General features: G+C 37.9%; 1 protein-coding gene across 1 annotated transcript in view; it reads left to right on the plus strand.

Moving 5' to 3' along the window:
* ITGA8 (integrin subunit alpha 8) overlaps positions 1-25,922 on the plus strand; it is a 114,494-nt gene that overhangs the window by 19,276 nt on the left and 69,296 nt on the right. The window contains exons 8-15 of the mRNA XM_014270056.3: positions 592-636; positions 2,066-2,109; positions 3,073-3,129; positions 3,253-3,305; positions 8,760-8,965; positions 11,018-11,209; positions 23,462-23,507; positions 25,389-25,496. Of these exons, the coding sequence (XP_014125531.2) occupies positions 592-636; positions 2,066-2,109; positions 3,073-3,129; positions 3,253-3,305; positions 8,760-8,965; positions 11,018-11,209; positions 23,462-23,507; positions 25,389-25,496 (751 nt within the window). The remainder of the gene's footprint in view (positions 1-591; positions 637-2,065; positions 2,110-3,072; positions 3,130-3,252; positions 3,306-8,759; positions 8,966-11,017; positions 11,210-23,461; positions 23,508-25,388; positions 25,497-25,922) is intronic.

A 25,922-nucleotide genomic window follows, 5' to 3' on the forward strand; every position in this document is an offset into this window, starting at 1 on the left:
ATTTCTTGATACTGACATGTCTCTGCATGTAAAGCAGGTTTTTCTTCACACAGTTATAGAAGAGATTCAGTGGAAATTGAAGGTGTGTCCTTGCACTGTTTCCCATGGATTTGAAATTAAAGTCTAGAAGTCTTTCCTTTCTGTGACAGTAGTTACTATCTCATAGGTTTTCCAAAGCTCCAAGAGGTGTTTTACTCCATCTTTGGAAATCTGTTTTCCATATAAAGCTCAGCCAGGACATTCACACATTACAGTACAATAATGAGGATCTGAATTGTGTCAGTAGCTATTAGGGCAAAACACTATAGTACCTAGTGGTTTTTTTCAGATGAATTAGTAAATATTATTGATTTAGAAGCTCATTTTTGGAGAAGAGGGATCAATTTTTTATACATTCGAACCTAACATTAATTTAGTCATAGTAGTGTGATAAACAATTTTCCTTTTCTCCGCACAGTTTTAGTATACTAATGTCAGAAAACTTGCATTCAGCAGATCCATTGAACAGACAAATCTGATGTTCCTTGCATATTTTTTGAAAAAAATTGGTTTATCAGGTTGGGTTGTTTTTTTTAATTTATCTTTAAACAGGATACTCAGTGGCTGCTGGGGAATTTACTGGGGATTCTGAACAAGGTAAGCACCTGTGTACTTGAATAAAAACCATATGGCCATGGACTTTAGACTAAATTCCTTGTTTTGGGTCTCTGCATAGAAACATACCTACTATACGTTTGAAATGCTGGTGAGACTTAAGCTGTCTGTACTCAGTATTCTCAGAGACAGCTCTTTCCTGAGACAGTATAACATAACAGAATTAAAGTAACACAAAAATTTGAATTCCATAAGGTGTGACTCTCTTGAGTGGCTGAACAGCTCTGTAGTCCAGACTCACAAAGCCAGTAGGGACATAGTACATTTCCACAAGTGAACCCAGTGCTCCAGAACTGCTGCTGCTTAACCCCCTCTGCAGTTAAAGTTGCCTGTCCTGCATTATGAAGGATTCAAATAATAAATCCAAAACAACACAGTTTTAAGCCAAGCATTATAATGTGTAAAAAGAGGTATCCCAGTAATGGAAGGCTACATCTTTGGCTGTTTTTTTAATGCATACTCAGAGTTCTATAATGGATGATTTTTGAATTTGATTTGAATTTTGACTTCATGTGAATGACTGGCACAGAAATATTGCATAGTTGGCTGACTCGAGATTCATTCTGTGCCATGTTCAGGCTTTCATTAGTACTTCCCCTTCCCCTTGAGCAAACACATTCAGTCAGAGGGGAGTGCATGATCCTAGTGAGGAACAGAGGAAGGCTTGGTCAGTACAAGCAGGTGGCTGAGGTGCTCTGTTATCTGAACTTCCTGCTGCTGTCTTCTGATATGGATATCCTAATGAGGCAAGGTTTAGATCACAAGACTGTAGGCTGGGACTTTCCTTCTTCCTTCTTTTTTTTACTCATTTTTTCTACTAGTTGTTTAAGATTTTGTCATTGAGCAAAATTACTCCTAGAAGGCAGATAGGTCTAATGTTTAATGTTCTTATTCAGTGGATCCTTCCAGTGCCACTCACAAAAATTTCCTTGTAATGCTTTTAGATAGACTGGGCAGAATTTGTCAAGCACTTATGTGGCATCAAGTGAAATAATGGATGAGACAAACTGTTGGTAGGCAAAAACAAAAGAAGTATTTGTAAGAACAGTTCTGTTTAGCTTCTGTGCTCTAGTATGTGATGCCATAACTAATTCTTGTTCCATCAGTACACAGCTATCAGGTGGCAGGCTGAATTCTACCAAGAACTTTATTATACTGTACTATGCTAAGCAATGCTAAACAGAAATGGATGGGTCAAAAGTCAGAGTGAAATGTCTTGTGCAAGTAAATGAACTGAATGAATGCTACAGTCCTATGAAATTATGGCTTGAAGTGATTTACAAGTCTTTCAGATACAGATCCTAAGGGATTTGAAATATGTATCAAGGAAGTTTTAAGTGGTGTGGGATACATCTTGAATGTACAGCTCAGATTGCAAAACCAGTTCACTGTTGATCGTTTATCCTTTCAGAGCTGGTTGCTGGAGTCCCAAGGGGAGCACAGAACTTTGGCTATGTATGTACTGGACCTTCATTTTATGTTTTTCATCGTAGGAAGGCAATTAAGCTATTTGTAAGGTTAAATGCTACATTATATTTTCTGTCTCCTTCATACAAAACTTTCAAATCAGGGAAAACTGCCACTGACTTTCACCCTCAGGTGTATCTGGCTGGGTTGGAATGCCTTTACTGGTTTGGGTTTTGGATGGTAAGCACTTAGTCCCTTCTGAAGTCTGTTTTCACTAGGCAGCCACAATTACAATGACATGCTCTGAGTCTGACTAGTATCCCTATACCCACTGAGTGTTATCAGACCTAAGCTCAGCCACAGGTTAGCATATTTTTGTGCAGTGCTGTGTCCACAATGCAGAGGAGTGCAAGTTCAGATTATTCATACCCATTGTTTACTGTCAGTGCTGTAAGTGTATACACTGAAATCCAGATGCAAAGAGTCATGATATGCAGTTAGAAGTGAAGGGAGAAAACAATATACATTTGTGAATACAGCTGTTAACTTGTAGGCAAACAGTTCCACAAGTAACCTGACTGGGAAAATAGATCACAGACATATTCTCTAGTTTTTTGGACCCCAAATTCCTGGTGTCTCTGGGACTTGTTTGTAGAATTTTTAGGAAAAAGGTGTGTATATGTATGTATATACATTTATGTATCTGTGCGTAGTTCTTTATGTTTTACGTTCATGTTTTCATGCCTAGTCACTGATTAGTTGATAGTGCGTGATTTGCTGTTGTTCAATGTCCAAGGAAGGGAAATACTTTTCCCTATATTTTTCATGGGGAACCTGAGGGTCATGAAATCTCAGCAATTTGTTCAAGACCATACAGGATAGCTGTGGTGAGACAGAAAAAGAGCTGTTTTTTCTTGGACCATCTTTTAGTGTGTTAAATTCTTCTGCAGTGATGTCATGCTGTAGCATCTCCATGTGTGCCTGAAACTTTCCTTATTCTTCTGTTGCCAGGTCTCAATTATTAATTCCTCTGACTTGACCTTTATCCAGAACTTCACTGGTGAGCAGGTAATGTCAAGCAACTGTGTGATGAAGTATTGTATATCTAGTGCATCAAAGAGGATTATCAGTAAAAAAACCTTTACATTTTATATCAAATATGAAAGCCTATCTGTTGTTATCTATTTTCAGATGGCGTCCTATTTTGGGTACACAGTTGCAGTATCTGATGTTAACAATGATGGGTAAGTTACAAAATATATTTAGCTCCACTGAACGTTAATAGAAGCAATGACTGATATTTATTAAGAAATGTAGTTTTTCAGGTGCTTTATGCCTCAAAATGCTTCTCTTGGCTTCTCTGCTTCTCTAATTTTAATTTCGCACATAGACTTATCTTTGTGCAGCCATGGTGGCATGAGTATTTGCAGGCCTAGTTTGGGTGAGTTCATCTTCCTGAATGTTTATTCAAAGCAGTTTGTCAGAGGAGTGTCCAGAGTCCTAGGAAACAGATCCAGGTAAAAGAACAGTGAATAAATTCCACCACAGGGAAGAGACTGGGAGAATGAACTTTTGACTTTCATCTTTCTCACATACAGGAAAATTTTCTCATCCGTAGCTTCACTTCTCAATTTTAAAAGCCTTCTAATGTCACCAGCTCTTCTTTCTTCATTCCAGCACCTGCTGGTTGGCCATCCATGTTTATCATTCTGAGGACCAGCAATTGTCTGTGTCCCATAGTTGTTACAGCAGGCACTGTGTGTGTCAGAGAGATAACAATGCTCCAATCCCAGAGTCATGATACCTGGGGATCATTATCCCAAAGATACTTGGAAGTTTCAGGCTCTGTTGAACAAAATCCTTGTTAACTTTCAAGTCATGTAAAGTCTGATTAAATATTTTAGAAGAAGAGGACTTTAGTAAGAGAATATTTATAGTAGCTATCTAGCAAGGAGATAAAGATCCCTGAAACTCAGAGGCTTGAAGTCTGCACAAAGATGAGCCAGGATAATATTTAGAGATGAGGTGTACTCTTGCTTATTGCAAAATGCCTCAGATGTGTCTGCATCATATGTTTTTCTTGTGATCATTTCTTATTAAGTGCTTAAAACATGGTGCATGAAATAATTTTTCTGGGTTAAGTGATTTCTTCTCATCAGTGACTAGTGACCCCTTAAAGATTGAGTTTTACAAGAGAAAAGTAACAAGGTGGTAAATGTTATTGCAGTTACAAAAATAAACCAACAACAGAACAGGAGCTTCAGCAGTTTCCATGGTGGCTTCACAAAACTCAAATCTTACCAAATTTCTGAGATTAAATTTTGTCGTAGTATCACAGCTTTTGAGAATTTTGGTTTTTCTCATATACAGAATGAGAAATTATTTAGTCCTGCTAATGTATTACAAATGTGAAAGGGTGAAGGAACATTCATTTAAGGTGCAACAGACACTCATTTGACTTTCAGTGTACTTATCTAACTTCTCATTGAACCGAACTGTTTCCTGTGCAGGTTATTTCCTGTTAACCCTAGGGTTACTTGGCAGGTCTCATATTTTCTGTGTACCTCTAAAACCACAGTTTATGTCAATAATATAATCAAACTGCTGTTGAGGCCTGTGTGGTCTCCCAGTCTATATCTTAAAAGAAATCTAAAGACTCTTCCTGAGATCCAAACATCCCACAGAAAACAAAACACAAAAAGCTCTACTGGATAAACATGTCTGATTAGATATGTAGCCTGCCTTTGCTGGTTTGCACATATAATCAATAGAAATATTTATCTGAAAGGAAGGGTAAAGGAGGGGGAAAAAGCAAAAGGAAATTAACACTTCAAATTCACTTAGGCATTTTGTTCAGCTAAGAATGAGGATGTAGTGGTGGCCCCATCAGTATGAGAAACCTGATTAAGTTATTTGCTGAAAAAAAGAACACAAGATTATTAGGAATAGTGCTTTGCTGTAATAAGACTCATGGTATGGCTCAAAGATTAGGCTCATCTTAGGAAAAAAAGTTCTGTAGAACTGGCCCAGCAGTTCTGTGAGTATAGCAGAGTGAATAATGCAGTTTTATCTGCACAACATCAGGATTGTAGGCAGAACAGGAAAACTGAGGATACTGTTTGAACTACCCTTTAGTTGCCTGTTGCTAATACTGAGAAATCCACAATGAAACTTAATAAATCAAGTTTGCCATCAACTTACAAGCTACATTCCTAGTAAAGAGAGAAAAAGAGAGCACTTTTAATTTAGGCTGAATCAGTCCAATAAAAATAGTGAAATAAACTGTTTACTTTTTTTTTATTTGGCCTATATCAAAGCTTTCCATAGTTATACTTTGACCTCTTGACATTTCCCATATTCCTGCTTTTTATTACTCTGCAGGATACAAAGGAATGGCACACAGTCTCAGCAGGTGGTCAGCTTTGTGCTTTTTAAAGATTTTTTTTTAATCAGAAGGGAAGTAATTCTGGCTGGTTACTTTTCTGTGTTGGAGCAAATATTAATATATAATTTATGTTAGCTCTAGCATCTTAGTGCAGTAATGAAATCTAATGAACCAGTTCAAAATACCACTGCACACTGAACTGCATTTCATGGTTTAATATTACTGTCCAGGGGCTTTTGCTTTTATTTACTCATATGGCTTTTTAGAGGTAATCACATCCAACTGAATTTGACTCAGAACTCTCAATTTTGTAAATACAAACCCCTACATTTTAGAAAGCCAATTGAAATATCCTCTTTCACCAATAAAATGCATCATACTAACCACATAGGCACTTAGAAGCCAACAAGTACACACACACCCCATGCCCCCTTGACTGCTTGCTCTCTAAATAATTAAGTTACAGAAGCTGGAAGGTGGAACTGAATATAAAGTAGGGTAAGCAGCAATTGTTTGCTTATTTTACCCACTTGAAGAGGAAGCCGAAGAAAGTAAATGAGGATCAGAGAGAGTTGGGTAGCTGACAAACTCTTCCTTTCTAGCTATAGTACACTGCTGTGACAGCACAAAAAACCCAAACTCTAATCCCAAACCTCTAGAATTGCCTAAGGGAGAGTTCCCTCTTGCAGAGGATTTGCTGAAGCAGCGTGGTTTGACCTACAGTGCTCAGCTCTGAAGGAGAAAGGGGAAAATTTAGGAGGGCGAGGAAAGGAAGACCTTGGTGGGGGCAATACATCTGACTACCTGGAGGGAAGACAAACCAAGTTTTGTGGGTGCTCCAAGTGGCTCTGCTGCCCATAACCAGTTGAAAAATAGATGAGTGTATTAAATGGCTGCCCTCCTTCCACCTGTCCCGCAGTACATCAGAAGATGAGCCATCTTAACTACCAGATTGTGGTCCCTTCTCCCTGGACTGTTCATGCGTTTTATACAGTCATTGTCATTTATTTTAACAAAGTTGAAATTTTACCGGAAAAATAATCCAGTACTATGCACTTCTAACTGGGATGCTGTGCTCCCTGTTTAACAACCTCCAGCTCCTGTCTGCTTGCTTTCTCTATCACCTGGTGAATCTTGTGTTCTGGGTTAGGCTTCTGCTTAGACAGTTTTAGTACACAATAGGTAGTCTGTTTAGTACACAATAGTTTCTCTTTTCACCATTTTAGGCACTCTAGATATTGCTCTATGGACCAGGGTTTTAAAGGTATCTGGGTATCTATTTATTTTACATCAGTATGCTGAGAGCTTTCTGATTCTCAGTCATTTGGTTCCTTGTCATCTCTAAAAAAATCTTCCTTTAGTCTCAAAATTGCTCATTTGTAAAATATTCAAGGGAGCCAAGCACATCTTTTATTTCATGGTTTCTACAGCACTGAACTCTGTGGGGTCCCAATGTACTGGGAATATCTGCACTGTGAGGTACTGAAATCGTAATTGATGATAGTGCTACTGTGTAATGCTTTTAGTACATGGCTTTTAGTAATATGTAAAATTACTTATTTTGAAAAGAGCATTCATTATTTCTTTCTGTTTTGCTGTTGTTTCATGGCAACCATTTCAGCTGATATTCTGTCCCAATGACAAACATCTTCCATTAGTAGAGGAAGACTTTTAATGTTTAGTGTGAAAGGAAAATCCCACCTTTGATGTCAAGTCAGCATCTGCTTCCTTCCTTTTTAGTTATTTATGCCATAGAGCAAAATCTAACATAAAAAATAGGACAGCTGTACCAAACCGACCTGACATTTGGAACTGCACTTTCCTTTATGGAAACATGCTGTAAAACTTAGTAGAAAAATAACATTCCTAGAAGTATTTTTTCACAACTCACATAATCTGTAATTTCTACAGTGAAATTAATTTTTTTCTAGATAAAATATTCTATGCTAAATTCTATGGTGTCTGTCTTTGAATTATAGTGTACATCTGTGGTAAAATAGTAGCTGAGATACTGCTGAATCATACAGATTTTTTTCTATCAGGATTAGGAAAAACAATGTAGTACAATTTTACTATTTGGTTTGCTAATAGATAAAGCCTCATATTGGAAATATGATGAATTGTGAATAGAAAGTTTTCTGTGAGCTTTACAAGGTTTGAAAAAATTTTCGCATTAGAGCAAGAGAATATGTTTTCCAAATTAAATATTCTGTGATCAAGTATTCCTAGTTATTTACTGTAACAGATTTCCTTAATACAGATGATCAATGACCACTGAATGTAATGCAAATTATTTTATTATTTGCCTTGAGCAACCTTCAGAAATTAATCTGATACTATCGTTTCATATCTCAGAGTAATTCATTAAGAATGCTTCTGATTTTTATGAGTCTGTCAATCACACTTGTTTTTATTCTTCTCAGTTCATGAAAGGATCTTTTTATTCTCTCTAAATAAATGTTGGTAATATGTTTTGAAACATGACTGTTTAGAACAACAGCATGCAAAAGATGCTTTGATTGATCTGTGTTCTTTTACTTATTCTTCTTGGAGTAGCATAATGGACAGACTTTTTCCTCTAAGCATCTTATTTTTATGATTTGATTATGTAATTTCTCTTTAATACTCTGTACAGAAAATTATATGAACACTGCAACTACTTGTGTACCTAATATTGAACAGAAGCGTTTCAGAAATAGGGCTTTGGCTTTGTCTCCCAGTTTCTATATGAAGAAGTGATGAGGCATTCTCTATTAATTGATGCCCTGCTTGTGTTTCGTGCGTGTTACTCAAAAATCTGTTGTAAAGTGGCAGGTTCTTTTTCTTTTATACACTTACTGGTGTACAATTTGCAAAAACTAGATTTAATACTAAAATTTGTCTCTCGCTGGCACTGTTGGTAAAACAGATCTACAAAAGATTCACTCTTAGATTCCTGACTTCTGCATCATCAATTGCAAAGTGTAAGTTTTCAGTGTCTTTTGTGGGCATGAATTAAGGTACAAGTAGTTCTATTTAAACCTAGAAAGAAACATTTTGTCTGTGATGATGATCAGACACTGGAAGTAGTTGCCCAGAGAGGTTGTGGAGTCTCCATCCATGGAGATATTCAAAACTGAGCTGAGTATAGCTGTGGACAGCCTTCCCTAATTGACCATGCTTTGACCAAGTGTTTGAACTGGGACTCCAGAAGTGCCTTCTTACCTCATTTAGTCTGACTGTATGATAATTATCTGCTTCTTGTTTAGCAAATGTATAAACTGTGTTGTTTACACTCAGTCTCTCAGTGACACTGGGTTTTTGTTTTTTCCAGTTTAGATGATATCCTAGTTGGTGCTCCTCTTTTTATGGAACGAGAATTTGAGAGCAAGCCTAAAGAAGTTGGGCAAGTTTATCTGTACCTGCAAGAAAGTGCATTCCTCTTCCAAGATGCACAAATTCTGACAGGCACTGAAGTGTTTGGTAGATTTGGCAGTGCAATCACTCACCTTGGGGATCTCAATCAGGATGGATATAATGGTAATTTGTCTGTAATGTAGTGTATTTCTAACACTGAAATTACAAATGCCCAAGCAGCAAATATTGTGTCTGTGCTGTGCTGGAGAAGGCTTTGTAACATATTTGAAATAAATGAGAATTTATACTAATGCTAATGAAACTGATATTGAGACCCAACTCATGAAAAGTGACCGATAAGAGGGCAGTCGTATTGACTACAGTGTGATTTTTTTTTGCCAAATGCTAGTCTTCTTTTAATAAAAATACCTTTTGTTTTATAACTATAATAACATGTAATTACTTGGTTAAGATGTTTCATTTTTTTGAAAGCAGAGTTCTTTTCTCCTCAAATGCTTGGAAGAGTTTGATAATTCAGTGAGGCTCAGTACATGGAGCATTTTATCAACAATGAAAGAATTGGGCAGAAGTACACAAGTACTATTTTGGAGTCAGTCTTCCACTGGTACTTAAGTACTAAAAATCAGGTGCATGAGTTCTTTGAAATGCTTATAGCACATGCACACAACAAAATATTCATGTAAGTTAACTGGCAGCCTGTATTCAAGCAACCACAACAACTAAACTTACTGCTTGATTACCTGAGAAAGCTGAGATGCCTTGAGCACCTAGAGTTAGCCTCCCAGACATGATCAGTGGCATCTTGGTTTTCCCTGCATGCATTTCCTTACTTTTTATTTCCAGGATATTAGGGATCTTCAAAGCAGGTATCTTTGCAACTAAAACACCAAGTTTTTTTTCTGGAAGAGCTGTTTTGCACAGTAGCCTTTAGAATAGTTGTCCCTCTAAGGAAAAATGAATGAACTAAGGAAAAATTAATTACCTCCTGGGGTGTTTTTCACAATGCTCTAGCCACTAGATTCGAGGGCAGTGTCCTCATTGTGTGGCTGCTGTGCAAGGGATCATTCATGTCAGGAGTCATAGAAGTGCACTGGGGTTCAGAGTGTGCAAAGTATGAGTACCATCCTGTGGGTAGGAGCCACTGTATTGTGACTGCTGAGAGCACCCTCACTGATTTATCCTGGAATCCCGCCATGGAGTTCAGCACAGCTGAACTCATGGTGGAGAATTCCTGTTTTCTACCTGTGAGCAATAGCAGATACCCTCAGCTACTCTGGGCAGGCAGTGTTGGTCTCTTGTCTCTCCAGAATTCAGATGAGGTAGGCAGAAGACATTTCTGCTTTTCTCTGTCACTGTATAGAGACCAAGAAGACTCTAGAGCCAGAGTCCAGATGCTCAATTCAAGTTTAATAAAGAAGTCCAGCATCACTTCCTAGATCAGAACCCAAAAATGAGAGCTATAGATACATATCCTCTATTGTTTTCTATTATCTAGCTCAGCCAGAACAGCTGTTGGATTTCAATCTAGACAATATTGTCTCCACATCCTGTGCACAGAAACTAAGAAGAGCACTGTGAATTCTGCTTCTTGGATGTGGCACCTCATTTTTAAGGATGGAACTGTTGAATTCTACAGTGTCTAAGAGCTCTTGTGGAATTCCTGACTCAGTACTAGTCCATCAGTGAAATGATGAATTGGTATAGATGAAAACATTATATTCCACTGTTCTCTTTTGCATTCTAAAGCATTGGGTATTTGAGAGGGTAAAGTTTTTGGTCTGCGTAGGATATGTTATCTGGAAAAAGAAAATTGGTTTTATCTAAAAGCTACTCCTTATTAACAGGTCAGAGAAGAAATCAAATAAAATTTTTACCTGTTTAAAAATAGGAAAGTAGAAGCAGGCATTCATTAGATCTTGGTTTATTAAAGCTAATTAACTGCCCTGGAAATATGTAGAGGAATCCAATGTTGGACTGGCTATTTAGTATAACTAAATAACCTCTTCATAGGATTATTTTATAAGCTTTTGTCATGACACAGAAAAAACACTGCTAACATTTTGTATATTTGCCTTTAAACTAGAATACATTCAGAAATATAGAATGTTGAAGTTCTTGCATGTTTGTAGCAGAAGCAATTTGAGTCTATTTTCCTGCAAGGAGTTAATTTTTAATTGTGTCCATTCTTTTTATTTATTTTTTTTTCCTCTGCAGACATTGCTATTGGTGCACCATTTGCAGGAGAAGACAGAAGAGGGAAAGTGCTCATTTACAATGGACACAGTAATGGGTTAAACCCTAATCCTTCCCAGGTTCTCAATGGAGCCTGGGCCTCTCAGTCCATGCCTTCGGGATTTGGCTTCACTCTGAGAGGAGACTCTGACGTAGACAAGAATGATTACCCAGGTAAGATTTTTGCATTAGAAAGGGAATTTCATACTTCCATTCTCTGGTAAATTCATCATGCCTAAACTGCTCCTTTTGGAAGGCAGAGGTCAGAATAAAGGATGGACATTTCTGGACAGTTCTAGTTTGCTTTCCTGAGAGTTAAAAACAGACAAAACAAATACTCCTCTTCCTGTCAAAAGACATGATCAGAAAGTCAAGAAAGGGCTGAAATAGTTGTATTAACATAAAACATGTGAAGTTTACAATGAAAACCTTAACCCTTTTCCCCTGCTTGCAAAAACTGAATGTCTCAGCTTATTGAACTGGTAAGGTCTCCTTCATCCTGGCATTCTTTCTTAATTAAAAACATGTTGCATTGTAGAAGAAGGGATTGGTTTGATTGTGTTTCTGGGATTTTTTTTTGCTGACCGAAGAGACACTGAGCTATATATAGTTAATGGCTTTGCATTACAAAAAAGCAGAGAGAATGTAAATTGCTTAAAGCAGCTATTTTATTTGGGCCTTTCCATCCCTTTTATGTTTTCATTTTGAGATATGGACTCTTCCTTTTTAGGTTAGCTTTGATTCTTCCTAATGAGTTTACCTGACATGCATTCACATTTATCAAGTTTGTAACATTAATTAAGTTTTTCAGGGAAACATTTGTTTTTTAAAGAAAAATTTTCCTACCATCTAAGTAGTCTGAATGTAAGTGTGCTTGTATTTACTCTCTCTGTCATCTGGAAACAAATCTTTTCTGTTTCTTCTCACCACAATTCAGAAGCCTTTGTAATGGTGTGTAGTAAAACATGGTATTTCCTTACTGTAAAAGGTTTATCCACAGTAAAATCCTAACAGTCCATGCTTCCCTGACTTACTGTGAAATCACTCTTGTTACCCTGGGTTATTTCAAGGCTAGAGTTCTTAAAAGTTGTGCTATTTCAAAAGTGAAAACTGTAATTTTTCAAAGGGACAAAACCAGGATCTTTTACCTTTCTGAGATTGATTGTAAAAGCCTTGAAAGAGGTATCTTTCCAAAAGCGGAAGGCAGTTTCTGGGAAGGGGTGTTTACAATAGAAATTACAGTTTTACAAACAGAAAAGTTGACTGTAGAGTAATAAAGTGAGGCTATCATGAGACTAAAGTAAGAAGCTCTTTAGCATTTGAGAGAAGAAAGGGTTTTTAAACACTCTTCTGACTTTTTGTTTGCATATTGTTGATGTTGCTATTAATAGACTTTCATTGTCCATGACTAATGAGGTTCTCTTGGACAACAGAGCTCTTTATTAAAGTTTCAGCATTTAAACATTTCCTAAAGCACCCACAAGGCCCCCAGCAAAACTAAAGGGAACAGGATATTGCATTCCTGGCATTTCTAAGATTGAAAAGATAGAGGGAAGGGAGAGATTCTTTGACTCCCATAGAGAAGAGTAGAAGTCTTACTGCTGTATTAGCATGCTCTATGTGGAGCATCTTTTAAGCTAATATGTGCAAAGTTTGTGTCATGAGTCTTGATCATTCTAAATGTGCTCTGAGGAATTGTAGTATAATTGTGCGTTCTCTGTCTGTCATTGTGGCCTCTACCATGCATCCTACTTGCAGAATTTCACATTGTGTTATCAGCTCACTATGTGTTAGATTGTTTTGTTTTATTACAGGAATTACCTAATTTAAAAAATGGAAACAAACAAAAGAAACACCACCCTGCATTTATTGTAACTAGCTTTTCCCCTGGATGAGCAGTCCATAGCACTGGTGAAAATCTCTCAGAAAATGAGAAGAAAAATCCCGTACTATGAGTCAACCACCTCTTCCCTAATTCATGAAGATTTAGAGCACCAAAACAGAGCTGTAAAAATAGTGCAAACATGGCACAATGTTAGCACAAAAATAGAGTGCCTTCCTATGGGAAAAGGGGAAAAAAAAAAGGAAATAATACAGGGAAATGCAAGCCTAGGACAAACACTCTAGGCAATGAATCAAGTAATCCTTCTCGTGTCAAAGAACTTTCCTCCTCACCTCCTGACGGAAACGCCTGAGGGCAGCCCTTGTAAAAGGAGGAAACAAGGTACTGAAGTTGGAAGGATTAGGAAGGAAGTTTTATTTTAGAGAAATGGGATCTGGCTGACTATAGAAAATCTAGAAAATTAGCTTTTAATTCCATGCTTCCCAAACTACTGTTTGTACCTGTGATTCAAGGAAGGTTGTGAAAGATATGGGAAAAAAATATCACAAACATTTTAATTTAAGCTTTCTAGTGTGTATATTCTAAAAGCAACCATTTTATAAAAAGATAAATGTAATAAAATCAGGTTATTCTGACTTAAAACTCCTTCAGAAGTTCTGTTCTCAGAAGTTCTGGACTGGAGATGAAAGACAGCTGTAATGTGTGGCTGCAGGTATGAATGTATATTGCCACTGTGTAAGGTGAGATTCTCCAAGCATGTAGCCCTTCCATGGCTAGAGTTCAGTTGTTCAAGACTGACCTGTATAGCTGTAGCTGTGCTTGTATAATTTACTGAAGCACTTGTGCCTGACATTGTTCATGAGGCAGCATATCCATGCTAGGAAATGGGAGTCTTAGGCTATGGAGTTACTCTGCCATTTCATTTCTAATGCACTGTATAGCATTTTCAGAGCTTTTAGAGGTTCAGGCCTTCTTTAAATCAGACCATAAGGTAATGTTTTTGGGAGCAGATCACTGACCTAGAGGGCAGAAGATACCACCTGTTCATATGGCTTCTTACCACAGACCACTGGGCTTTATCCTGGGATAGCTGTACAGATCCCAGCAACCCCAGTGCTCTTTGGTTACAAGCTGGGTAATGCAGTTACTAAAAGGAGAGGGTGAATCACAGTCAAATTTTTCTCCCATTGGAAAAAGGTTAAATCCTCTCTTGGCTGGGAGTTCAATTCAAACTGAGATCTATATATTAGCCTTCTGGAGAAGAGAGACCATTTGGTACAGGAAGTTATTACTCCCTCTCTTCATCCAAATGCCAGTATAAGCTCAAGAGCAGAGAAGGAAACAGGGAGCAGATGAAGACTCCCTTGTACACAGAGCCCTTCAAATCCCTCAGCTTTCCTGTGGATGGAGTGGTTTCTCTTTTCTCCTCTTCCTGTGACTCCTGCCACCAAAGGGAGAGAGACTCCTCGACCCCCACCTTCTGGTCTTCTTTGGGAAAGGCAGAGAAAGAGTCTCTTGTCCCCCATGACCCCAGCTGTATAATGAATTTAGGAGAAAAACTGATCCCGGGCATGTTTAATGGTGGAGCAGCAGAGCAGACAAGGAAAAACATAATACAACCGTACTGATAGAGATGAAAGATCTGTTTAGTACCATAGCATGTTTCAATCAGTGGCCAACAATAGATATCCTGGGAGTTGTACAGTTTTTATGATATTTCCCAGAATATTCACCCAGCATTAACGAACCAGAATATCAAGGTGCCCCAGAGTAAGAGATGGCACCTCCAAAATTAGTATCACTTGACAGACTTTTCTTCTATGAATTTGACCAATTAGCTGTAGAACTCATGCAGAATTTTGGCACATGCGGCATTTGTCAAGGGACCCCCAAGCCCAGCTGAATTGTATGTGAAGAAATAATTCTCACTGTGTCCCATTCAAATCTTGAACATTCCACTGGACATTTTCAACAGTTCTGCAGTCCAGTTATTTTACAGACTTGAGACATATTTCCTCTAGCAGCCACGTGTTTTAGCAGTCCTCTGGAATGAATTCTAATATATTTAATTGTTCCTTGTGCAATGGAGAATGGCACACCTGTTCTGTTGTACCAAATGATTTTTCAGTCTTGCCACCAGTGCTGCCTCTTCTCTTCTTCATATATTTTTATGTAAAGAGCCGTTAGTATTTTATGACTTTTGTATGGGTAAAGAATGATTTCTGATAAAGATTTTACCATTGACCTGGGTTTCATACTTAACCAACATAAAGAGCTGTATCTTCTCTACTGAGAAGAAAATCAGAATTAGTACTTGAAAAAACAATAATCCCAAATATTTTTCATTGCTATCAGTAATTATGTTTGTACAAGAAAATAAAGTGGGCCAGGAACTGTGGTCTGGGCTTGAGGCTACATGGCACAGCACAGCTCACTCTTATCAGATGAAACCACTGGAACAGGGTGGCAGTACCCATATTCCCTTTTGTGAAAGGTCTTTGGTCCAGACCTTTCCCAGCTGCTGTCTTGGGGAGTACTAACTTGCACACACTAAAATTACAGCTAATCTGTGCTAACAACACAAAAATATGGACAGTACACAGTGCTCAAACACATGCCCTGCCTTTATTGCACAAGCACAAGGTACAGACAGCTGAATAACTAACTAGCAAAGACTTACCTAAAAATGGAACTTTCCCTGGTAGGGCCAGCATGCACACAGAGCTGCTTCTCCTTTTTGTTAGCAGTTCTGTCAATGTAGTGACCATCTGTCCAGCTGTCCTGGCCCAGGTGCTGTCACTGTAATCGTAACAGACCCCTCAGCATTGTGAAAATACTGAGATTTTTTTTACAGGGAAGACTGAGTTTTGTTACTAAGTACAACCTTTGGTTTACATCTCTGCAGCTTTCCAGGAGGGAGTTCTGTAAATTGTGTCATCCTTACAGACACTCCAGATGTTATGTACCCAGAACAGTTCCTTTATCAGCACAGACAGGGGTGATAATATGGAAGTCTCTGCTTTGCAGGCTTGGGGGCAGTGGGAAACTTTCAACCCTGGGAAGCAGCAGAGGCAGAAAACTGTGCTGATCATTCTAGCAGCTGTGTTGCTCATGCTGCTGCCTTCTCTGTGCTTGTGTTCATCACCTTCTGCCCAAACAGAGGGTTCCTCCTCACCTAGCTGGAGTGCAATGCCAGGCAGTGGTGATGGTGGTAATTAATGGATGATGCTCCTTTCTCTGTAGTCATGTAAGAGGCAAAATCTAATTAAACTTTATAGTCAGATAAGACTAGTAAAAGGAAGCAGATTAAGGCTATCAGTCAGATAGATTGTGCCAAGCCATGATGGGCAGCTTTCCCAGTCTTCTAAGCATGACACTGACCAGCTTAATACTATACTTACCTGAAATACTCAATAACTCTCCAGTACACAACATGGACCCAGTGTTTGATGGAAAAGACCAGTTAATCCTCCTGAGGTACATCTACACTAGTAAATGAAATATGCTGTCTTTGGTTCTGAGCACTCCTTGTGCACACTATTAAACTCACTTTTGCCAAAACAGGGTTACTGCATGCTTGCTTTTGTAATCTAATAATTGGCATGGGTGAACTGTGTTATGGCTATTTTAATGATACCACTGCATGTAGTAAAGATACAGCATACAGGCACATTCTTTACCATTGTTTTACTAGCAGTGACATAATTGTAACATCTTTCAGCAGGTGATCCACTTCACTCTTTTCTGACAATTCATGTTCTAAGGTCACATTCAAAAGAGAAGAGCTGATCTCACTTGTGCTGCAATAGTAAATACTGGTTTAATGCCATTATTCTGGATTGACAGTCATGGAAAAAAACACTAAATGGAATTAAAGAAATAAGGGAGGTGATGAGATTGAAAACCGTAAAATATGGGCTTTTCCCATCAGTTTAAGTGCAAACACAGTGGGAGCTGGAATTCTGTGCCAAGGTGAGGACATGGCAAAGCAACATTGTGCTGTGTCTGAGGTGATCCTAGTGAAGGCTGTAACACAATTTGTATAATCATGGGATTCTCTGTAACAGCAGCTCGACAAAGTTTGCATGAAGATCTTCTGAAATACCTGCCTCAGCACAATCTTCCTGCCTGTCTTCTGTGCTGGGACATCTGGGATGCATAATAACATCTTTCAAGGCAGCTTCCACTGTCCTGTAAGTCTGGGGCTTTTAGGGCCCCTTTGCTCCATCCTGATCTTTGTGTGTGTTATCAAGGCCTGGAGCAGGGAATGAAGCGAAGGCATGCATTTTGAATTAGAGTTTATTTTATTTATGCATTTATTTGTCTTTTTCTATTAGCATAGTTCGATTTTCATAGGAACAAAAGAAATCCATTAATCTGTTTAATGGGAAAGAAATTTGTTTCTTTTGGCTTCTGGGCATCTGTTCAAAGCTGGCCCCACTGAGTGCCTGTAGTCTGTGATTATCTAGGTGATGATGCTGCACTTCCAGCTGGTTCATCTGTCTGTACAGGGCTCAGACATTTGTAGGCTGTAAGGTTTCCACCCTCACATTTCAGCATATGTTAAGTCACTTTATGGCTGATTATAGCTGAGCAAATAGTTTATAATGAATAACTTACTCAACTCATTAAACTTGCTTTCTTTTTGTGGCATATCCTCCCGAAGACTGGGGTTTCTTTGAATGTGTCTCTGAATCAGGATGATTTAACCAGTTCCTGTTAACAGTGTGGGTAGATTCAGAACAGTGCTTTGGATGAATTCTCTATTCAAAGACTAATAATTAGTTAATTGCTCAAATAAATTATACACTATTGTCTCTGCTCCCTGCCTGTTTATATGCTAGTGTAAATCTTCCTTATTAACTTAAGAGAGTAATCAGTGCCACTGAAGCTTCAGCACAAACCCAGCTGTTAGCCTGTTCTTTTGGTTGTTCTTTAAAGTCAAGCCTTTATCAGCAATGGGAAATGCATAAAGGCATCTTCATGCCTTGTTATTTTGGACTCAGTTATTATCTTAAGAATATCATAGTAGTTAGTTAGAATATCATAGTACTTAATATCAAACTACTCTATAAACATTTTAAGAAGGAAAGAAGTGTAATAAGAAGACAAAATGTCCACAGAACTTCAGTAATCCAGTCTAATCTTAATAAAACAGGAATATTTAATAGCTCCATCTGCTGAGTACATTAACTCAAACAGCAGGAAGAAAATCCTCAAATTTCTTTCTGAGAGGTGGGGGTTCTTCAGATTAATAAATTTTTTTGAGACCAGTAGGCATTGTGCCAACAGTATTACAAATCGGAATCTAGCGATGATTAAATTATGAAGTTGGTCCAGGAGATTTGTGGAAGACAAACAAATTAAATCAATGAGAAGCTGCATCTGCTCTGGTAAGAGAGGGCTGCTATGTGTGGGAGCCAGAACAGTGGCTTGGGTTCTGCCAGCAAATGCAGAAAAGCTGAAGTGCTTCTACCAGCTAATTATTTTTCCACATGAATAATCAGTCAAAAATGTAGTGACAAGGCAAGAATTGTGTACAAATATGTTGATTTTATGGCAAACTATTATTTTTGTAATTTTTAGATATGCTTTTGTAAAATTCATTACAATATTTTATGAAATCACAGCATTGTGCCCAATAGAATGTAAGAGTAAAGCAATTGATCCCAGTAGTGTTTTACTTAAGTGATGAAGCATTAACTGTCCTCTTTAGGATTTTCTTTTTGTAATATAATGAATAATATTGTTGTGTTGTGAAAGGAATTAATTCAGACAAAAGAGAAGCATTGGTATGAATTAGCCTTTGGAATTGCCTGTAACAGACCAGAAATGTTTAAAAACAGTACCTGAGAATGATAGGATTGGAAGAAAGTGACTCTGCCTTGAATGATGGTTTGCAGTATTTAACTAAAATTCTTGAGTAAAGCTGGCTATGCTTTACTAAATAATCTTACTATTGTCAAGCCTGAAGTGATGACCATTTAAAGGCATTTTCATTCTAGACCTTTCCTACTGAGATTTGGGTTTGTAATGCACACTGAAGTCCTAGGAAACAAATAGAGATATGATCATGGGCCTTTTTGGCACCTGATCTGCTGAGGAAAATAAAAAACCAAAAAGGCTCACACAGATTTTTTAATAGAGTTTACAGTTAGGCGGTTTTCTCCCTTGTACAAAATTTCCATTAGCACCTGTACTTAGATAGAATGTAACGGTTTTCTAGTCCCTTTTTATACTATACAATGAAGCTGGCAGACTGCATGAAGTTATGTTTAAAGCTGTCAGGAAATCATTCTGAGTCCCCAAATGTTTCCCTTTCCTGCTTGTGTCCTGGTAGAGCTGCAGCAGGGAGGTGACTCAGTTGTTGTTTCATTTTTGGGTTTCTGACAAGTGAGGTGTTTGCCAGTTATGCAGTTGTTCACTGGTTGTTTTTCTTGGCCACTGTCCCCCCATGTGCCAATATGAGACACCATGTCTTGGCAATTTCTTTTGGGATTGCTGGACAGGCTCCAGTCAAGTGCAGGGTGCTGAACATTATGCATGTTCTCCCTGCTCAGACTCCCTGAGGCTGCATCTTTCAGAGAGAATGGGGATGACCTTTAAAAATATGAGGGAATCAAAAAATTTTCTTGAGTTAATAAAGGAGTATGTCTTGTTGAGACTGGAAGTAGGACTTTGTTGATCTTCCTACTTCCTTCATTTGGTTGAAGGTGTAGTGATCATCATGGCAAGTTTCTGCCCTTTATCACATAGTGTTTCAGATTTGTCAGAGTCACATGGCAGAAGGTGCAAGTGAACTCGCAAGCTTACAAAATCCAATGTCCCTTTCAGTGCCAGCACCTTAATATTTTATAATTTTATCTCAGAAAATAGATTTCTTGCACCAGACAGCATCTTGCAACCTTTCTCTTCAGAGAAAAGTAAATTTGAGGTATTTGAAAAAAGTATTAGGATTGTTTAACTTTGTGCAGTGCCCTTGACTTCAGTTAAATATGTCCCAAAGACACTTGTTTCAACATTAAGCTCTGCAAACTCCACCAGCTGGGACTTAATTGCATACAACCCACAAGCTGTGTTAAAAATGGAAGTTAAAAATTCCTGTGGAGTTGCTCCATGCTTGTTTTCTTATTTTTTGCGATGTGGTTGTGACCCCACGGCTCATTTTTTCCTCAAAAGCAATGAGGCAGAAGCACATGGGTGCTGATGCCAACCCTTCCTTACAGATCTTGGCTCTCTGCAGGTGAGCAGCTGATAGAAAATCTTCTCAGACAGACAGTGTAGGCAAAGTGATCATTTAACTAAACCAGTGAGATCTCTCATCATCCCAGAAACATGAAATATGAGAAAAGAAGAACTGAGGGAGATTTTGTGATTCTTACACTTTTTTTGTTTTTTTTATTTTATGTTTTGATCACACATTTTAATCTGACCTTGAAAAAAATCCCTCACTGATGCAAAGGAGTAGGCATAGGCTTTTCTTCAGGCTCTCTTTGGAAAGGGTTATAAGGAGTTAAGCTAGTTTTTTTAAGCTGGATTCTTTTGCTCTGTAAGTGCTTGTTAAAACTTTCTTTTTCAGCTAGTGATCTTTGCATTAGTGACATTGTATGTGCAGCATTAACAAGAATTAATAAAGAAAACTTCTATTTTTGAAGGAGAAAGTTGCCAAAATTCAGATAATTTAGATATCTCATGCATTTTTTTTCACAGAAATTATTAGAAACTTTTCTTCTACAGAACAGTCAACAAATTCAAAACTTCTGCTTGTAAAAGTGCTCTGATTGGATGTGAATTAAAATCTCATGCATTTGTATCAATATCAAAAGCAATTTTTTCCAATTATGGGTATAGGAGTTGCACCCCACAAAGCAATGAAAGAAGGAAGAGTGACATTACTGCTCTGTAACAGAACAAGACAAAGCAAAGAAAAATCCCTAATTAATCTTCCAGTGAATGCTCTGCTTGAATGTATAATCATTTTGTCCTTACACTAGATTGTAGAAGTTACTACAGGCTATAAATATGGGGATTTTTTTTACTTTTCATTCTTAATTCCACTTTCTCTACTCAGTGGTTTCACTTATTCAAGGTCTTTAGATCAAGAATAAGCATGGCTCAGGCCAGAAAACAAATGACATGTCAGGGTAAAAGAGCCTCCCAACAAGAGCAGGAGAGTACAGTCCTACAGCCCTTAAAGTCTCAAAGGTTGTGCTATGATTGGGGATCCTCATCCTATTTGCTGTGTCTCCAAACCTGGCTGAAGTGGCAATGAAGAAAGATTGCTCATGGCAAACCAGTCTTTGGATAGCTGAGGCCTATATTTGCTCCTCTAGACCCATCACCCTCTGTCTTCAAATTGCTGGGCTCTGTCCTAAACAAACCAGGATTTAACCATTAAGCAGATGTACAAAATCCTCTTTAATATTAAATGGGGATGCTGAGATTGATGGTACCTTTGCACAGCAGTGCATACTGAAATTGCATTTGCTCACACCAGTGAGGCCAGCTGTGTCTGACAGACTCATTCTTCTCACCTTCAGGTTCTAATGGGCTGCATTTTAGTAAGCTTTCCCAAGTTGTGTTTTTAACCTTTATTTTTTAATGAAAGAGTGTGTTATGAAGTCATCCCTAGGCCAAGATCTGAATAAGTCTTGGATATCTTCCTGTTTTGTCTCTCACAATATAACCCTGAAACCTTTTGAGTTATCAGGTCTGGTATGAGCCGGTACATATCTGAAGTCAGGTCTGTTATAGAATTCACAAGAAGTGCCCAGCTGGGAAGAGCTGGGAAGAGCAGAACAGAAACCCTTTCCATCTTGTCTTTCACTTTCTGTTCATAACATAATGTTTCTTTTTCCTTAAGAAATAGCAAACAGAAGAAAACCCCATCAAACACAAAACTCATAAAAATTCCTTCAGACGCAAGCAAAATAAAAATCAACAAAATATTAAATTTTTTGGGGGGTTGCTATGGGTGCCACTATAAGTGAGGTGCCAGGAAAAGTTCTGTTTGTGTGTGGTGCAGCCTTCATGGTGATGGCTTTGTCTCAATTAGTTGTTTATTTAAGAGGAAAACATCTTTCACTTTTGGTACTGTGGGCAAGTTGTCTGTAAAAGCTACCAAAGAATACAACATACAAATGTCCCAAAAAGGAGATAAAATCAGTTCTTTTCTTCTGCTATTTAAAGTGTTCCTGACCCTGAAACATATTTCTCTAAGGCCAATGAAATTAGAAAAATGTAAATGTTGTACAAAAAGAGGATCAGATCCATAAACTGTCTGTGTCTGCTCCTATTAGGACATTATTAAGGGAATTCAGTGAAGGACTGGCTGTTGCCCATGTGAAGTATTTGTTTATAGTTTTTTTGAAATCCTGACCATCTGAAAGATGGAGAAGCACTAGAAAATACACTGCCAGTCCTGGACCAAACCCATCCAGATAATTAACATCAAAGCTTGGTATTTCCATCATGCTTGATGACTTCAGGGCTTCTTAAGCAAACCAGTGCCCCAACTATAGAAGCAACAAGTAAGAGTTTGTTTAAAAGCCCAAGTGCTCATTTAATTAACTTATTTAGATCAATTTAGATTGCCAGTCTGTAGCACTGCTGTTGTAAGGCTCAGTATTCTGACTTGGATACATGTCAGTCATGTTGAATGATAGCAGTTGTGGAGTGAAAGCTGTGCCCAGATGGACTCTGGGGGCTTTGAAAATGAACCAAAGCTCTTTCCAAAGGCAGAGGCAGCAGGAAAGTTGATCCTTTTTCCTCATGGCTTGGCTCCAGTTTTTCTCCAGGAGGCCTGAATGGATTCAGCAAGCCAGTCTGAATCTTTCCAGAGATCACTAGATGGGGTCTCCAGGCAGAAAATAAAAATATTCTGGCCTGTAGATTCCCAATTCCCAAACCCACTGACAAAGACATGCCCAAGTCCCAGTGTAGCACCTGTGTTGTTGACTCCTTCTGTCAGGGAAAATGACAGCTTTAGATTGATAACTGTTGTAAGCCTTTTCTCATATTGCTACAGTGCTGGAAACATTAGCGACTATGAAATCAGCCATCCTCTGATCTTGCATTTTGTTTATTTGCACAGAGATGTAATGCCTAAATTAATGAACAAATCACTTAAAACATAAAGTAGAATGGAAGGATTGTCAGGAAAGAACACCATGAAGTTTCAACATTATTTATAGGAAACTGGTGAGAAATTGTTTTGCAGCTCTTCATTTAATGGAGAGTTAAGGATTTGGAATAAAATACATAGAGTTGAATGGCATTTTTCTCCCCCATAATACAAGCTGGGGAGAAGTGAGATTGTGGCGTGGGTGACATTGTGTTAAATAGTTTGGCAGTTACTGGTTACAACTGAGACATTTAAGACACCATCTCTGAAATATTAAATGTTTTCCTTCAGGTAAAACACACTTGTGTTCTTCACACTTGTGAAGAAAACTGCTTAGAAAGGAATTATCATATTTGTTTTATGTTACTGCAATGTTAATGTAAATAATCTAATTTATGATGGAAAAAAATGTCTGAGAGATTACTGTATAGCTATTCTGAAACCATTTTGGTTCTTCCAGATTTAATTGTGGGTGCATTTGGAGCTGGAAAAGCAGTTGTTTACAGGTATGTGGTAAATACAATGGATTTGATATTTCACGGCTTTAGTGGGAGATAAGAAAATTTTAAAATGCCATATTCCTATTTCCCTGTTGCAGTGTGTAAAAGGTGGTCATTAGAGATGTTAAATTAAACATATTTTGAAAAAGAAGTGGTTTTTTCCCATGCTCAAACCCTGTAATTTTCAATGAAAACTTCCATGCTTAGGCTTAGCTCCAGCAGCTTCTAGAATGTTTGACTCTTTAGTTAATTTTAAATAAGAAATTTAAAAGGCATGGGGTTGAAAATTAATTTCTTCCCTGGGGAATTGGTGCTACTAAGACACTTTAAAGTGACCAATCTTCAGAGATTGTGTATGTTAAGATGTGAACCATTTATTGAACATAAAGACTGCTACTTTTAGCTTCAGTTTAAAAAAATGCACAAGATCCCACTTTACAAAACAATAAGTTGTTGCTGACTATGGAGTTTCATTAAATGCACTTTTTGATGAGATGTAAAATTTGAAGCTGCCAAATACATAGACATTTACATAAAATCTGCTAATGCTCTCTTAGTCCAGCCATGCTGGCAGCTCATTTTATTTAAGCATTCACCATCCATTGCTACAAAATGTGGTCATATTTCTGATTCCTGTCTGGCTTCTTGTTGTCTGTATTCCCAACAGCATCTGACTGAGAAAAGGCATGTTTTGCTTCCCAACTGAATGTTTGTAACAGCATAAAAATTTTACAGAACAGGAATGTTCACTCATCTCAGCTAACGCTGTAGGTGTAGTGAGAAGTCCTGATTTTCCTTCTGTGCTGTGAAAGAATCATGCAAATACTTTGCAATGCCATGAGTGACTGCACAGCATAAAGCATTGGAGAATCAGATCCACTGTGTATTTTCAATAACAATAAAATGTGTTCTACATAATTTAATAAAGTGAATAGCAGGAGGCCATTTCCTGGCCAGAATGTATCAAATATGCAACTTGTCATGCTGTTAAAATAGAGTTTTATTACTGAAATTTTCTAGGCAAAAAAAGGTTTTCCCTGTTGCACAAAAGTGAAGAGAGTAATTTTATTTTTTAATGTCTTACTGAAGTAATATAAAGAAGTAATCATAAAAGCTCACATGTGGATTAAAATATCAGGAAAGTTAGAAAATGGTGATTGTGTAAGTTACTGTATATAGTATTGCTGTCTTAATCAGAATCTGGACGCATACTTGTTATTATTTGTCTTCTAAACTGCTTGCAGTTATAGATTATCACTTAATAACAGCTTCAGAGGGATGGTTTCTGTCCCCAGAACTGTATATTCATGTACTCAGCACAATTTACTGGTGATTATTCCTGATTTACAAAGTCAGTTGACTCCAAGAAATGTCAGACAGAGTTTACTTCATTATTGGCCCAAGACAGTCTACACCAACATCTACTTTAACCAAATCGTGTTTATTTCTTTTAAGAGTCTTGAAACAGACATTGTAATTTGCAATATATCATTATTAATGGAGACAGTACAGAATAAATCTGCAAGATGGCCAGAGAACTGCTGTAAAACCCAAAAAGGCAAATTCTGGTCCTTGGAGAAAACTCAGTGCGATGAAATGTGTCTGATGTGCCTCAGTCCTGGGACACATCTATTACTTAACCATAAGGTACAGTTTCTGTGATATGTTAACATGAGATTTTTTTTGTCCTACTGACCCCCAGTAGGATTCTGATGGGAAAAAAAAAAGGTTCTTTTGGGTATGAGCAGCATCATAAAACTGTGTTCTCCCAAGTAACCCTACAACTCTGGCTTCTTTGCAGCCAACTCAGTTCAGTGTTTTCTCTGCTGCAACTTAGGTACTAATGTGCTCCTTCTGAATGTGGTGAACCTTATTTCTATCTCCCAGAGCCAGACCTGTTGTGACAGTGAATGCTCATCTTATTCTGAACCCCATGATTGTGAATCCAGACAATAAAACCTGTCAGCTCCCCGACTCTCAGCTTTTGGTGGCCTGGTAAGTCCATGATTACTCAAAAAATATTCTTACCCTCTTTCTCAAATAACTTCCTGTTCCTTAATTTTATTGCAGCTCTTTGTTGAATGTTTTCAAAGTTCAAAATGCTGAGACATGCTCTGAGCACAACAAAATCCCCCTGCATAGAAATCTTTTTAGTATTTTTCAGTACTTAGCAGATTGCCTAACTCATTGTGGTAGGTAAATTTGAGTCCTTTGATACACTGAGTCTCCTGCATAGAAGGATGCTCAGCTCCTGGGCAAGCTGCAAAGTCATATGCAATGTTTAGATGAATGAAACATGAAACAGCTAAAATGGAAAAAACAGAAAACATAGTCATCTGTTTGTTGACAAAATGTAACAGTGGAAGTGATGCAGAGCTGGTGGGCCCTCCATTTTCTCTTGGAGAAAGACAGATCTTAGTC

This window comes from Zonotrichia albicollis, chromosome 1, assembly GCF_047830755.1.
Source record: "Zonotrichia albicollis isolate bZonAlb1 chromosome 1, bZonAlb1.hap1, whole genome shotgun sequence".
Taxonomy (NCBI): Eukaryota; Metazoa; Chordata; class Aves; order Passeriformes; family Passerellidae; genus Zonotrichia; species Zonotrichia albicollis.